Here is a 15359-nt window from a genome sequence, read left to right as displayed (position 1 = left end):
ATGCTCTTTAGCACCCAGACAGTACCTATACTCAGCAAATGCTCATTAGCATCTGCTGTGTTTGGGGCACTTTCTCAGAGGCACGGGCATCAACGTAAGAAATGATCCTCACCCCTAAGGACCTACTGCACAGGTTATTCATTTCTTTGGTTAACTCATCCTGTAACCTGGACTGAGGCTTTTGTAAGTCTCTGTCGCGGTGCCTCCCGTTCTCCTCCACCCCCGCCCCGTGGAACCGCAGAGATGGAACAGGCACCCAGGCTGCCTTAAGAGGGAGGCTTGACCCCATCCGCCCGTGCATCGTGGGAACGTGAGCTTTCGGAGGGCTGGGAAGCAGTTTTGGAAGAAGCCTGGGACATCGTGCTGGTATTAGAGGTGGCGACAGAGAGTCATGGCATCGGGAGCCTCCTCATTGAGTGCCCAGGGGTGCCCTGAGCAGCTCCCTGCCTGGGTGAGAGGGCCCCATGCAAGGACTTGAGGCCTCAGGTGCTCAGAGACATGCAGGTGGAGTCATCGTCATCTGGAAGCGCCTCCGTAACCCTTTCCTATCACAAAGCCTGGCTTCCGATGGTCTACGTTGGGTGCCGTGGTGCTTTCTTGCTGTTGGACCCAGAAGCTCCTGGGATTCGTCTCGGCTGGAAGGTAGAGAACACAGTTGAGGTTTCCCCTTGACTGCCTGTTCCTTCCATAGTTCTTTGTGAAGCAATTGATTTTTTTCCTTTTGTCCTTTGACAGACTTGGTGTTCTCCTCTAAGACGTCACTCTAACTTGGGTTTGGGGTTCCATCTTGAAACAGTGGCCGACTGCTTTTTAGGTCATGTTTAGGTCAAGTTAGGTCATGTCTTGTGAATTTTAATAGGACCCGTGAACTTTGGTGTATATGTGTGAGTCCCAGAAATACGATAGTTCCTCTGATAAAATATTTTAGGTGACTTGATGTAGGCCCATTTGTTACAGACCCTCTCTACCTCCTACTCTATTTGTGAAGATAGATGGAAAGAGCAACTATGATCATCATTGCCCATTACCGGGGAGCACCAAGGACACCAAAAACCGTGTGTGTGTGTGTGTGTGTGTGTGTGTGTGTGTGTGTATTTATAATGACTGATTCTTACACGAACTTTATGATATTGCTGGTACGGTAATAGATAAGGAACTCAAGAATCAGGAAGAGTAAGGCCAAGATCACACAGCTAGAATGTGGCCGAGCAGGGACTTGAACCCGTCTGATATCCAAGTTTTTTTGCCGCTTTGCTATGCATGCTCTTGTCCTCATTGCAACAGGGTTTTAGGGTTTTATAAAGGAGAATAGTAAGAAGTGCACTGGGTGTTTTGTAGGATACGTATCACCGTGGGCCTCTTACCCCATAAACATACACCTTTGATGGTCTGATAATATGAGGTGAGCTGGAGAGGCAGCAGCGCTTCCTTGCTCTCGGGGCTTCTGTGACCTGTGGAGGGGCCGCACCACTTATGGGACCAGCTCTGGCCCTTCAAGGGGAGGGAGGGGTCTGGGTGGGAAAACCCGCTGGAAGGCAGTGACGTGGAGTGGAGAGAGCACGGCTCCTGGCGCCAGGAGGATGTGCCCCTTGTCCTGAGGCAGTGTCTTCCCTGACCATCTGTAACCAGACTATTGGGAGGGTTGGAATTAGGTGAAATGGAGGAGATAAACCCTCTGACATACGCAGCACACTCCACAGTTGTTCGGTGCGATTGCAAAAGGGCTTGACCTCCTATGCCCTTTCCACAGCTTCCCATGCACGTGCTCACTGACGGACACATACCCCCGGCTGCATAGAGTTTTGCACACCGTCTTTTTCATGTTAGCATGAGAAACCCTAAATCTATCTTTTAATAAAAGTATTCTCTCTGCGTAATTTCCCGTTACCTCAGCGGTCCCTTTCCTGGGTTTAGATTAAGGGCTTGAAGGACTTGGGGTGTCAGCCAGAGAGAGGCTGGCCGGAGGAGTCAGCCAGGCATGGGGCACGGTGCCTCCTTCCTGCACGGAGGGATGGGGCGGCGGTGAGCTTTGGCTCTTGTCCCCCTCTTTGCCATGGGATGGCTAACCGACTTCTCCTTCTGTCCTTCTTCCAAGAGGACAAAACGCTCCCCAGGCCTGGAGGCATGACTAGCCCCCAAGTGCCCAGAACCCCACGCCCTCACCCACTGGACGGGGAAGAGGTCTTGTCGGTCTCGAGTAGCCCAACCCTTGTCTTCTTTGTTCTCTCTTGACAGAATCAGCTTCTTGCAAAAGGCCTGTTGTTTGTGGAGGAGAAGATTAAGCTGTGCGAAGGCAAGTACAAGGCCCCCCTCGGACGGCGGGCCCTGGGGCTTGGCCTCAGACGTTTGGAGCGGGAAGCCTTCTCCCCAAAAGTGGGGGACTCCTGGGGGGGTGCTCCCCTGCCTGTGTCTCCACCAGCTGGGTGGCCGCCCTCAGCTTGGAGTTGGCCGCTCGCGGCAGCACAAGTTGGATCTGCACTTTGAGAAGTCGGGGGGATTGGGGGGTCTTCTCGGAGACCTTGTCGAGGGCTCTCGCAGGAGGTGTGCTGTGGAGAGATGAATGCCGTGCTCTGCTCCGGGCTATTTCCAATCGCCCTTTTTTTTTTTTTTTTTTGCATCTTTCTTGAGGTCCTATATGACAGGAGGCCCCTGCCCACTTGGGAGACATTATCCTAAGCAGGTACCTGCTGATTGGACAGGCAGAGGGAGATTTCCTGGCCTTCAAAGGTTTTAGAGCCCGTGGGATGGGATAAAAAGGCGCTGAATGTGGACGGGTGAGGGGACGAGGGCAAGGATCGGCCAACCCTGTGACTACCAAGCTGCCACCAAGGTGGTGGATCCCGATCTTAGCTGACCACCTATTTCTTGAGCAAGTTTCTAGTGTCTTTGAGCCTTGGGTTTTTTTTTTTTTTTTTAAGCATTTTTAAAATGATCAAATGGGGCCAGGGAGGATAAGGAGGGTAATCTGCATAGCACCATTATCTGGTCCACAGACTGGTTCCCTCTTTTTTTTTTTTTTTTTTTAATCCTACTCTAGCCTGGAGACTTCTATCTGTAGGGCAGTTTTATTACTAGATGCAGGCATTGCAGGCAGGACAGCATGGGGTTTCTTTTTGGTTTTTTGGGTTTTTTGCCCCCATTCCCTGGGAAAGAGACTCTTATCTGGTGTAGCATCTCCTAGAAAGACGAAATAGGAGACAAATGAGAACTGACGCTGGAAGGGTCCAGTGCCTGGCACACGGCAAGTGCTCAGCAGACCTTTGGAAGGATAGAGGCTAGGAATTAGCCTCTGTATATTCAAGAGCTGACTGAGCCTGTAGCCTTGTTTTCCTTCAATACAACTGTATTCAGGTTTTTCCAGCCTAAATGCTCACTAGCCCAAGGCCTGGTTTATTTTTATTTTAATTTTTTTTGAGAGAGAGTGAGCGTGCATGTGCGCACCTGCGGGGGCGGAGGGAGGGGGAGAGAGAGAATCCTAAGCAGGCTCCACACCCAGTGTGGAGCCCGATGCAGGGCTTGACTCACGGCCCTGAAATCATGACCTGAGCTGAAATCAAGAGTTCGACGCTCAACCAACTGAGCCGCCCAGGCGCCCCGCAAGGCCTTAGCTTTCAGCGCCTGGCTTTGACCAGAAGTAGGTGCCCCTTCCACGTTTTGGGGTCAGGGGGGTCCACAAGCACGGAGGGCGACTGCCTCACTGGGGCGGGGGGAGAGGAGCACAGTCTGTGGCCACGTTATTTGCCTGTGAGTCGTCTGGGGGGGTCGGGAGACGTACTCCTGGAAATGTGGAAAACTAGCTTCACGATGGAGATACTGAGCAAAACAGGAGATTGAAGTGCTTTCAAGGGGAAGCTCAGTGCCTCTCTTTCAAGTGACACTCGACGTAAACACGTTTGGAGTGAAAGCTCAGGAGTGGAGAGCTGAGCCGCGCGGCATAGGCGAAGGTCATCCAGGGTCCTGTGCGTCTGCCCCAAAGCAGGCTGGCAGGGCCCTGGGCCCCGTGTTCTCCTGGGTCTGCTCCCGTCCTGGGGTCTGAGCGGCACCTCTGCACACCCACGGGGCACGGGGCCTGTGCAGGAGCCTCTGAGCCCCCTCCTGACCTCGGGCAGGATGTCTCCACTTCTGTAGGGACGTACTACGTCTCCAAGCAAGATTGTACTGGGCCAAACGGATTCTCTTGCCGTAAAATGCAGGTGGGACACAGCTGATGGGCTCCACCCCGTTGCTGACCAGTCCTTGCTTTATGGAGCTGATGGTTTGCGTACGTGTGCCCGCCTGACGGGGAGGCCGCAGGAAGAGCCTGGGCAGCTCTGACATGCGTGTCACCCTCTTGTGGGCAGGACCTGGCCTGTTACTTCCACTCATAACCCCCAGAGCTTTAGCAACCGTGACCGGAGGGGGGTTTCTCCTTCCCCTTCTGTATACGTGTGGCGATCTGAGCTCCCGTGGACGTTTACAGGATGGTTTCTGTGGTGGGGTCATCTAGAACCTTCCATCTGGCCGCCCTTCATCTTCGCCGGGAGCTGAGTCCTTACGGACTGTTTCTGAAGCTGAGGTCCCCTCCCTGTGACGCTGTCGTCCCTGGGGCTAGCCTGTTTCGTTAGCCGGTGCCCGTCTGATGTTCTTGTCTGAACGCTTTCCAAAACTTGCATTACTCTCGTGCGTTTTGAAGCTGGCAGTTGGGCCCAGGTTCCTGGGTGGGGGGGGGGGGGGCGGTGCCTTCCTGCTGCCGGGCTGGGGGTGCCCTTGTGTGCTGGCCAGCATTGCAGTATGGAGGTGCCCGTGCGGAGCCACAGGGTTCTCGCCCCCTCCTTCCGTGTCGGGGAGGCCTCTGCTTGCCTTCCTCCTGGAAGGCCTAGGACACAGGCCATCAACCAGTGGAGAAGCTGGAAGGGCCCTTCCTCCTGGGGCTGGGTCACCTTGGTTTGGGGGTACTGGGATGAGCTGACATCCCACACGTTCCTTCTGACCTCCCCAACTCCTCCCTGCAGCAGACTAGCGTAGCCTACGTCGGAAAAGGTTTGTTTGTTCAGACCCTGGCTGACTGTCAACGGTGCACCAGGGGCTTCGCTGGCTGCTGGGGGCGTGGTGGTGACCGCAGCCATCGTAGGATCCCGGGCCCTCGTGGGGCTCACAACCAGCGCTGGTGGCAGACATTAATCAAATCATCAAATACAGAACCGTAACCGCAACAGCTGCCAAGAATACAGTCCGGGGGAGGGCGGTTGGCTGTAAAGCTGTGCTGGAGCTAAGAGGAGGAGGACAGGCAGATGTTGGGCAAGCAGAGCGAGGGGAGGAACAGTCTAGGCCAAGGGAGCAGCACGTGCAAAGGCCCCGTCGTGCAGAGGAGCACAGTGAGCCTGAGGGGCTGAGACAAAATCCACAGGTAAGGGACTCCAAGCAAGTGTGACCCGCTCCCTGTGAGGGAAATGAGCGGGCGCTGGGGGTGTGCGTGGCCCTCTGACCTTTCAGAGTCCGCACGTCCTCAGCCCTGGGTGCGGCTTGTCCTGCCTTCGCTCTGATCTCTCTCTCCAGCCACTGCTTTTTTTTTTTTAAGATTTTATTTATTTATTCATAAGAGACACAGAGAGAGAGAGAGGCAGAGACACAGGCAGAGGGAGAAGCAGGCCCCATGCAGGGAGCCTGACGTGGGACTTGATCCCGAGTCCCCAGGATCAGGCCCTGGGCCAAAGGCGTCGCTAAACCGCTGAGCCACCCAGGCCGCCCCAGCCACTGCTTTTATTGTCCATTAAATTAATAGGCGGAGGACGCTAAGCGACCCTTCCCAAGATCCGTTCGGCGGGCCTGGCAGTTTTTGGCCAAGCGCCTCTCGCTGTCTCACGCTGGCTGACCCAGTTTCTCCGCCTCAGCCACGCACGACGGTGCTCAGGCAGCTCTGTCATCTAGGTCATTAAGCAGCAGCCGCGTTCGGGCCCCTCTCTGCTGCCGCCCGCCTTCCTGCAGGTGCGGAGTCCCTGGCACAGCCTTCGGGTGGCGTTGGCTGACCCGTGTACCCACAGCCTGGGACGGGCGCCTGACCACGGTCGGCCTTCTGGGCCCTGGGGGTGACAGGAGGCACAGCGCCGGGACATGGGTCCTATGTTCCCCACCCCCCACCCCACCCTCCGCCTCTGACTATTGCAAACCAGTGGGTGCAAGTAACAGTTTCTAGGCTCTCCTTCCCCAACCCCCTGCTCCCGTACTGACAGCTCAAATCCAGAGTAAAAACAAAAAAGAAACAAAAAACCAACAGTGTCGCCGTGATTAGAAAATCAAAACAGAAAATAACTGTGCCTACGATCCTCCCAGATTAAACTGGTCAGGAGCGCGGGTTCTGGAATCCGGCCCTGCCCTCTAGACGCCTGGCCCCGCTGAGCCTGTGAAATGAGGTCATAACATTGGCTCATGAAACGTCCCGTAGATAAGTACTTGCGCCCGTGGAGGTCGCAACCACTCCCACTTGTCATGGGATGTCCAGACCTCCCTTTCTGGATTGGGGGGGGAGAGAAGGCGCCTTTGCCTGTTTTCGGTAGCCTTCCCACCCGATCCCACGTCGGCGTGTAGTAACGCCCCGCAGAGCAAATGCAGGCAATGAGCCTCCCTCACGTCCCATCCCCGTGCTGCACGTGACACGGGACTGCCCCTAACCTCTCCCGCCAAGTAATGACAAATTCTTTTCTCTCTTTCTCCCCTCCCGTCTTCTCGCCCTCGTGTAGGTGAAAGTCGCATTGAGGTTCTGGCCGAAGTGTGGGACCACTTCTTCACTGAGACCCTCCCCACCCTGCAGGCCATATTTTACCCAGTTCAGGTCAGTCTCACTGAGGAATGACCTTGCACCGGCCTCGGCTCCCCGTCTCCTGCCGGGGCCTCCTGGGGGCCCGGGGAGAGGCAGGCCGGTGGGCGCCGGGGCTCTGTGGACGGCTCTCTGGTCTATGTTTAGCATCGGGCCTCAAGCAGGGCGAGAGTGGCCTGCACAACCAGCAATTTGCAGGCTGCCGTTGCCCTCCGGGTTCTGAGTGTGGCTGTGTATTCTTGGAGTGGTTTGCTTCTCCCAGCTTTCCAGAAAGTAGAGAAGATGGGGCAGGGAGGCTTTTTTTTCTTTCCTGCGTCTTTCCTCCTTTCCTTCCCCCTCCCTCCTTTTTTGGAAGCCCACATGTAAAGCAAGGCTCCTTTGGTCCCAAATTGTGGGAAGGGGGTCACGGCCCCTCGCTGTCCGTGAGGGGTTCCTCGGAGACGAGAAGCCACGTGATGGAGCGGAAAGAGCACCGGGCTCCATCAGGAGGTGGGCTCGGGCGAGTGAGCTCAGCGCTCTGCGGATAGCTCCGTTCTGTCTGCAGAATGTGCAGTTTCAAGTGGAAAAAAAAAAAAAAAGAGCAGCATCCCTTTAGTGTCCGCCTTCTGTGACCTGAGCTCATTCTCACACTTGAGTTCATTTCCTTCCACCTTCCTGCAGAGGCTAATAGCAGGGCCGGTCGCCGCCAGGCCAGAGTGGACACCCCCGAAGGCAGGTTGGCCCACAGATACTCGTCTCCGAGATGCACATTCGTAGGCGTCTCATGTCCACACCGCCCGCCCCCGGGGTGAAGGCGCGAGTGGATCGGCTTTTTTGGAGCGCGGTGTGGAGCCCTTAGCAATGGCATGTGCCAGACACGAGGGCCCGCGTGCTTTGTTCGCTCTGAGCGGTGTTTTGTGGCAGCTTGGAATTCTTTTAAATCTATACCAACATCTAGAAGCTCAGAGCTTCTGCCTACAGAGTCCATTTCCCATTTCTGGCCTGGCCCCTAACCGCCCCAGTAGAAGCTCTGGCCTGCGGCTCGCCGCTCTCGTCCTCCCATTCTCAGCTCCTTTCCGTGCCCCCGTGAGCTGGTCTGCAGCATTCATGCGGACGGTCCAGCTCCCGTACCTGCAAACGTCTCCCTCCCTGTAACGCCCACTCGTAGGCCAGCGCCGGGGCCCAAGAAGAGGCAGACATGGGAGATCAGGTTGCCAGATTTAGCAAATTAAATTATAGGATGCTGCGTTAAATTGGAATTTGAGGTGAACGATGAATAATGCAGTATCTGGAACATACTTCTGCCAAAAAATTATTCACGTTCAATGGTTTATTTGGCATCCCTAGCAGAGGGGGTCTCTCTTAGGTCTCTCTCTTAGGATGCTGTGGGCCGGGAATTCCAAGGGGCAGGGTGTCCAGGTGGGTCTGGAACGGAAGTGTGGTATCTGCATGGGCTGGGCCTGGTCCCGTCCTCAGATGGCCCAGGAGGGCCCTCGTGGGCACGTGTCCGGGCGGGAGCCCGAGGATGTCACCCGTCCTGCTTCTCTTGAAAGCTCGTAAGCTCCGGTGATGGTTGATCCTGCCCCTGCCCGCCGCCCTCCTCGCACACACACGGTTTCCCAGGTGCGGCTGCTGATGCAGGCCCGGAGTTAGGGCCTCTCACTACCGGTGGTAACACGCCGGGGCATCTGCCCACCCAACTGCGTGCTTCTTAGAGGCCCCCTGTGTGCAGGTGTCCACGTGAGACCTGCTACCTCCTGGCCACGTGCGTGTCAGAGTACCTACTGTGTTCACGCGTGCGGGGAGCTTGCCTTCCTTGTCCTACCTTATAAAGTGAAAGGGGGGACCCGGGACAGTGAAGAGAGGGCCCCTCTGCCCACGAGGTCAGAGGTCAGTGCCCAGTGCTGGCACGTGGGCCCCGACATAGAAATGGGGTAAAGGGCCAGGTGGGCGGGGAAGGGGGTTGACGCGGGCCTCGAAGGCACTGGCGACAGGTGGCGGTGGTCGTCGTGTGCGATTCTGGGGACTGGGGAGGGGGCAGGTGGGGAGGAGGAGATGCGGGATGGCAAAACTGCTCCTGCCTGTGTTTCTGTGAAACCCTGAGGACGTGTGGGAAACGCAGAGCTCACCTGAGCCTTGGCATCCCGTTTGGCAGGTGCCTTCACCCCGAGGGCGGCCCGTTTCTGGTGTGGGCTGAGCGTATACGTGCACAGGAGGGTCGGGGAAGGGGATCCCCCCCTTTCTCCATCTGCTGTGGGAAACTATGGGGGAGCTCTGAAATCGAACGGTTGAGGTTGGAGATCCAGCTCGACCCGTAACTCTGGGCTTGGGGTGCGCGTCGGTGGAGCGGGTCTTGGGACACCACCTGTCTCGAGGGGTGGGGGTTAGGCGCATGACTTCCATCTGAGGTCGCCGGGTCATGCCTCGCACGGGCAGCTCTTGGGATTCTTGGTTCTTTTCGTCCTCCACCCACACCCTACGGGGTCGGACCCGTGCCTGTGTTTTCCTCCTCTGCCCGGCGTGCAGTAGGTGCTCACGTATTGAACAGACAGAGGAGGGAGCAGCCTTGAAAGCGGGGGCGGGGGTGATCTTTTCTGTTTCCCCCCATCTTCCACTGTCTCCCTCCTTCCCGCCCCCCCAACCCCCATGACAGCCTCCATTTAAGTGTCATCTTGAGTCGCTCGGGCAGATGGAGTCACACCTTCTCTCAAACGAAGCTTTCACTGGGAAGGATGGGCCCCGTCTTCGACTCTGGCAGCACCACCCCCCGGCCCCCACCCCGAGTTCTGCGGACACCTCGTCCTGTCCCATCCTGGCCCCCTGTACGCACTGCTTGTCCCGGGCCCCGCGTGGTTGGCAGCGCTCCCAGCGGGCTCTCACCTCCCAGCCCTGCCCCCTGTCTTCTCTCCAGGGCCAGGAGCTGACCATCCGCCAGATATCCCTGCTGGGCTTCCGCGACCTGGTCCTGCTGAAGGTGAAGCTGGGTGACTCGCTGCTGCTGGCCCAGTCCCAGCCACCCTCGTCCATCGTCCAGATGTTGCTCATCTTGCAGGTGGGTGAAGGCCCCACCGGAGCCGTGGCCGCCGGGCGGGGGGAGGGAGAGACCCCGCGGGGCGGTAGGGAGGGGCCCCACGACCTGGGCACCTTAGCCGTGCTCGTAGGTAGTCGTTCAGTGTGGCCATTCGTGTTCCTTAGTGCGCGTGTTGGTTTGCTGTGCGTCCGCTGGGCCCCCGTGAGGCCCCTGGGCCTGTGCTCCATGCCGGGATTCCAATGGTGGGCTCGGGCCAGCACAGCAGGGGCTTGTCCTGGGAGCCGACACCCTGCCTCCTCGCCCGCCAGCCACGAGCCACAGGTGACAAGAGCTCACTGAAGCTTAGCTCAAGGCAACCAGGGACTCACCGGAAGGTTCCCCGGGGCAGGTGGGCATCCCCGAGACACGACAGCCAGAAGCGAGACCGTGTCAGGCCCTCAGGCTGCCAGCCTGCTGCCACTTACTGGTCTCCTCTTTGTCTCTCTCTGACACCACCCCTCCTGGCCTGCCCGGTGTCGCTTGGACCTGGTGTCTCCCTCCCTCCTTCCCTCTGCAGACCTCATTCATTGCTTTGGTCTGCACCTGACCGAACGTGACATTGCACGCACAGCTCCACCAGGAGGTGACCCAGGTGGTTGCCTCCTAATCCCCGTTCGGAACCAACAGCACAGACAGGAGCTAACGCTAAGGTGCCCGGCTGTGTGCCAGGTGCAGGCGGGGCCAGGACTTGGTGTGCTGTTTCCTGAATCAGATCATCCAAATGACGGCTTGACGGGGTAGATAGTGTTGTCAGCCCCACTTTCCGGATGCAGACACGGAAACCCGGGAAGCGTGTGTGTTTGTCCAAGGCCCCTCAGCAAGGGGTGGTAGGATTCGGAGCCGTGTACACTCGGGGGGAGGAATTGGCTGGGTCTGGCTCCGGCTGCAGACTCTCCTTTGCCAGGCAGCCAATCCCTTGGGTCGGGTACCATAAACGTGGCCTCGGTGAGCCCAGTCCATGGATGGGGGTGCACAGTTCCCAAGAAACAGAGGTGTGGCCCAGGGACACCCCCAAAGGTGGCTGCTGAGCCTCTACCTCTGTAATGAGTTCAGATGCCGCAGCATCAGGGCTGAGCTGTTCCCCAGGGCGGCGGGTTTCGTCCCGGGTCAGGCTGGCGGTGACCCCGCCGCCCTCCTGAGGCCTCGGTGTCGCCCTCCCCCAACTGCTGTTCTCCTGGGGCCCTCTAAGCTGGCCCGCCCTTCTGGGTGTTGTTCCCCTTTCCTGAGGCCAGAGAGGAGCAAGCGTTACCCTACAGGATGGAGGTGCACTGAAATGCCTGGAAAGTCAACTTGGGGTGGTGGGGGGGGGGCAGGGGTTTCTGGCGGGAAGGAGAAGGAGGGGGTTTGGAAAGCACGTGTGTGGCTGGTGCCTGAGAAGCACAGAGTAGAGCTTGCATCCCGAGGAAGGAGTCTAGCAGATGACCCCGCTGGGGTTCAGATGGGAAGACTGCAGAAGGACGTGGGGCGTCCCCCCATTTCCACGTACGATATTGTAGGGATGACAGGTGGTTCCTTTGTTGCTGCTGTTTGGTTTTGTTCTTTTGGAGGGAGAACGGGGGTGAGGCTCCCCATGTGCTGAGAGGAGACCACGACGGCCTGTCTCTCTGCGAATGGAGCCCCCCGCCCCTGCGCTCCCACACCGGGCAGCCCGGCAGCCTATCAGGAGGCTGCCACCAGCCCCCCGAAGCCCCCGGGGTCAGCCTGCAGCCCAGGAGACGCCTCCTCCGGCCAGCCCGGCCCACGGCCCCTGTTGCTCTCTTTGGGGTTCCCGGGATTGTAGGAGAACCGCCGAACCTGGACCCTGGCCTCCGCTCCTCCCCAGTCCCCCGGAGCCCCCTGGAGCCCCCGGCCACGCTGGCCACACAAGGCTTTGTCCCCATGTCCCCTCTGCTGAGAAGCGGCAGGTCAAGGCCGGCCCTGTGGGTCCCTCCCGCCTCTTCTGCCCCTGGCACCCAGCCCTGGGAGGCGCGTGATCCGTGCGGACTCCTCGTCTGTTCGGGGACCGACGGCGCCACGCGTCAGGGCCTCAGTGGGACTGTCCCCAGGTCTCTGGCCTCAAGCCCGCTGATGGGGACCGTCATGCAGGGCCTTCCCTCTTGGCCGGGGGAAGGCAGTACAGGCAGAGAAGCTCCGTGGTGGGGACAGGTGTCTGGGAAGTTGAGCAGGGGATCGGTCCCTGTTTCTCCCGTTGTCACAGACGAGGTGGAGGTTGAGACGGTGGCAAGCCAGCGGAAGGTCACGTCCTCCTTTGTGGGTCTGTCACCTGTTCCTCAGCCCTTGCTCCGTCTGCCTGCCCACCCGCCCTGCCTCCCTCCTGCCGCGCCCCCGGTCCCGGGGGGTAGCACAGAAGCACCCAAGAGGCTCCACTTTAATGGGGTGGGGGGCACTTGGCGTCACTTCCCTGCGGGTCTCGTGGGACGAGACCGTGGCTTTCCTCCGGGAGCAAGAGCCTCGGCTTTCCTCCGAGTGTGACAGCGACCCATGGGGGACTTTGGCCAGTCCAGGTCTACCTTCCTGAGGGGCAGGGCGGCAGCGCCTGGGCCTGGACGCAGCCTGCGGCTGGCGCTGCCCTGGGACCATTCCCAGCGCTCCTCAGAGCTGCCCTGTCTCCCCCCAGGGCCCCGCCTGCCCCGGTGCCCGCGGGAGCCGGGGCTCATTTTTCCTTCCCTGACACTCGCCGGGCGACAAGAGCCATTTTCTCAGGCCTTCACCTCCCCTTTCCGGCGCTCTTCCACATGTCCCCAGACAAACCCCTCGCCCCCCACGCCACGTGCAAGGGGCTCGAGTTCCCTGCTCCGGGTTGTGCGCTGCTGCCCCCAGGCTGAGCCCGAGCCAGAGATCTTGACCGTTGTAGAATCTGGCTCCTCCCGGCAGGTGCGCGCAGGCCCTGAGATCATTCTGGAATGATGCCTCCGGAGGGGGCCCCTGTGCCGTCACCCAGGGTCCCGTGCTTGGTTCATTCTCTCCCATCGCTGTTTGAAATGCTTAATCATTTTTGAACAAGGGACCCCACCCACGTTTTCATTTTGCCCTGGGCCTTGCAAACACGTGGCCGGTAACCCCCTCTGCTGCCCCCCGTCCCCTTGCGGTGCCAGGCAGCCGTCACGGCGGCGCCACATCTGAGGCCCACTGTGGTCGGTCTTGCATCTCCTCCGCTCTGACCCCATCCCGGCCCCGACCCCGCGTCCTCTTCCCCCCAAGTCCCCTTCCCAGGGCTCCCTCACGTTGCCTTAGGCCAAACCCCCTCCTTCCCAGCGCCCCCAGCCCTCCTGTCCCCACGGGACGGAGCCCGCACGGGGCAAGTCGCAGCCTGTGCGCCCGGGAGCCTGCACCTCACGCAGCCATCCCCACCCCGTGGGATGGGCCCTTCCCGCTTCACCACCCCCCACCTCCTCCATCATCTTTTCCTCCAGTCCCAGAAAAACACCAGCACGGTGGGGAGTGTTAACTTTTTAAGTGAAGGTGATGGGACCCCTATTCCCATTTGAGAATTTGGTGGGGGCATCGATGGTGTTGGGCTGAGCACAGCCCCGCAGAGGCTTTTCCCTCTGCTCCCCTGCAGCCCCTCTGCACAGAGCAAGGCTTCGCGCCCTTTCCAGGGAGAAACCGGGTGTCGTAGGAGCCTGCTGGGCTTCTGGAGAGCCTTGGGCGCCTCTGGTCTCCTTTTTGGTTTTGGCCGTTGTCATTTGCGTCAGTGGGTGTCTGCTCAGACTTAGCCCCGAGCACGCCTGTCGCGCCGGGCCTTTGAGCTGACTCTTCATCTCGGTGCTAAGTGGGTGTCTAGCTCCACAGGGACCCTCCCTTTCTCCCGCTCTTCTGGATCTTTCCCATTTTCTGCCCCCTTTTCTCTTCTAGCCTCCTTAACAAGTGGCGAGAAGGTGGGCTCAGGGCCCAGACAGCCTGCCTGCCTCCCAGGCCTGGGGCTTTGCCACTTGCCCAGCTGAGCTTTGCCGGGCAGGTTCCTTGAGCTCTCTGGGTCTTCACGTTCTCATCTGTAGAAGGCGGATGCTGAGGGCCCCCCGACTCCTTGGGTTGTTGAGAGGCCTCTGTGCTCTGGTGCACGTGACGTGCTCGTGCAAAGCGCCTGCCTGCCAAGTGTGCAGCAGCCATTAGGACAGTGGCTGGGACCAGCCCTGGAGCTGGTGTGGGGACCATCCCAGCCTGCCCCGCGTCGGCAGGGCCCAGTGGGAGAAGCCGATCACTGTGACCCGTGGCAAGCGACTGGGGCCTCGGGCCTCACATTCCTGCATTACGGCCACGAGGATGCTGCTTGCTTGGCACGTGGCACCAGGGCGGGCAGGGTGTGCTGCCTCGGTGCCAGCTGGCCCGGGCAGCTCTCGACTGACCTTTGTCTCTTGGGTGTTTGTTTGCAGAGCGTTCACGAGCCCACAGGCCCAAGCGAGGGTTATCTGCAGCTGGAGGAATTGGTGAAGCAAGTGGTGTCTCCTTTCCTGGGCATCAGCGAGGACCGCGGCGTCTCGGGTCCCACGTACACGTCGGGTAAGGGGCCTCGGTGATCATGCTGCCCGCCGTGCTCTCCCGAGCCTGGTTGGGGTAGCCAGTGCTCGGCTTCTGACGTGGGCCTGCGCCAGCCTGTGCGTGTTGATCGCCCACGTTTCCCGCCGGCCTGTGTGCCAGTCGCCTCCCCGCCTGACGATTCCCCTCCAGGGGCAGATACTGCGCCTCTGTGGTATCGCTTGTCTCGTCCGCATCTGAGATCGCTGGCTTTGATCTTTTCCTGTGGGCCTGCGATGTAAGTGCTCCCCGTACGTGAGACCAGAAACTGTGCCTTCTGCACGCCCCACACGCGCTCGCGTGGAGAATCCACCTGTGATGGATTTTCCCTGGAAGGGAGCTTGAAATGTGAAGCCGACTCGTTTTGCGTGCGGCCCGATGAAATGGAGCTGCGGCTGCCCCCTCCACGTCGGAGGTCCCGTGGGGCTCAGCATCCCGGCGGCAGCGGTGAGGCCTTTATATAAAGGCGCTTGGCACCTTGGAGAATCTAGAGGTGATCTGATCTGTCCCTTGTCTCAGTGCGGCCACAAACCAGATGCAGAAATAGCCAGAGAACAGACTTATCATAAGAGGTATCAGTCACTCTTTAAAGCCCCCAAAATGCAGGAACTGGGACGCCTGGGGGGCTCAGTGCTTGAGCGTCTGCCTTTGGCTCAGGGCGTGACCCCGGGGTCCCGGGATTGAGGTTCCACCAGGAACCTGCTTCTCCCTCTGCCTGTGTCTCTGCCTCTCTCTCTGTGTCTCTCAGGAATAAATAAATAAAATCCTTAAAAAAAAAAAAGAAAAAGAAAAAAATGTAGGAATTTCCCAATTTCCAGCAACTAAGACCGTGGTTGGCACATAGTAGGCACTCAAAAAGCTACCTACTAGATGGTTGGCCAGTGGTCGTACCCCAAGGCGGGGATGACCGGCACCTGTACAGAGGTACAGAAGCAGAAAGGGGGGTCCCTGGGATTGGACTCTATTGCCCGCACCCCCTCCCCTGTGCTTTAATGGCCCTGT

The 15359-nt window shown here is 59.0% G+C and overlaps 1 protein-coding gene across 13 annotated transcripts in view; it reads left to right on the top strand.

Annotated features, from left to right (window-relative positions):
* PRR5L (proline rich 5 like) overlaps positions 1-15359 on the top strand; it is a 142474-nt gene that overhangs the window by 117806 nt on the left and 9309 nt on the right. For 11 of the 13 annotated variants that reach the window (XM_049096275.1, XM_025452489.3, XM_035701361.2 and 8 more), the window contains 4 exons: positions 2236-2293; positions 6717-6808; positions 9684-9824; positions 14216-14342. In XM_049096275.1, the coding sequence (XP_048952232.1) occupies positions 2236-2293; positions 6717-6808; positions 9684-9824; positions 14216-14342 (418 nt within the window). Of the gene's footprint in view, positions 643-2235; positions 2294-6716; positions 6809-9683; positions 9825-14215; positions 14343-15359 lie in introns of all 13 variants that reach the window. The other 2 variants (XM_025452492.3, XM_049096276.1) reach the window with 2 other exon arrangements.

Source organism: Canis lupus, chromosome 18 (genome assembly GCF_003254725.2).
Source record: "Canis lupus dingo isolate Sandy chromosome 18, ASM325472v2, whole genome shotgun sequence".
Lineage (NCBI taxonomy): Eukaryota > Metazoa > Chordata > Mammalia > Carnivora > Canidae > Canis > Canis lupus.
The sequence above is the reverse complement of the archived record's forward strand: the minus strand, read 5'-3'. Positions and strand labels throughout refer to the sequence as shown.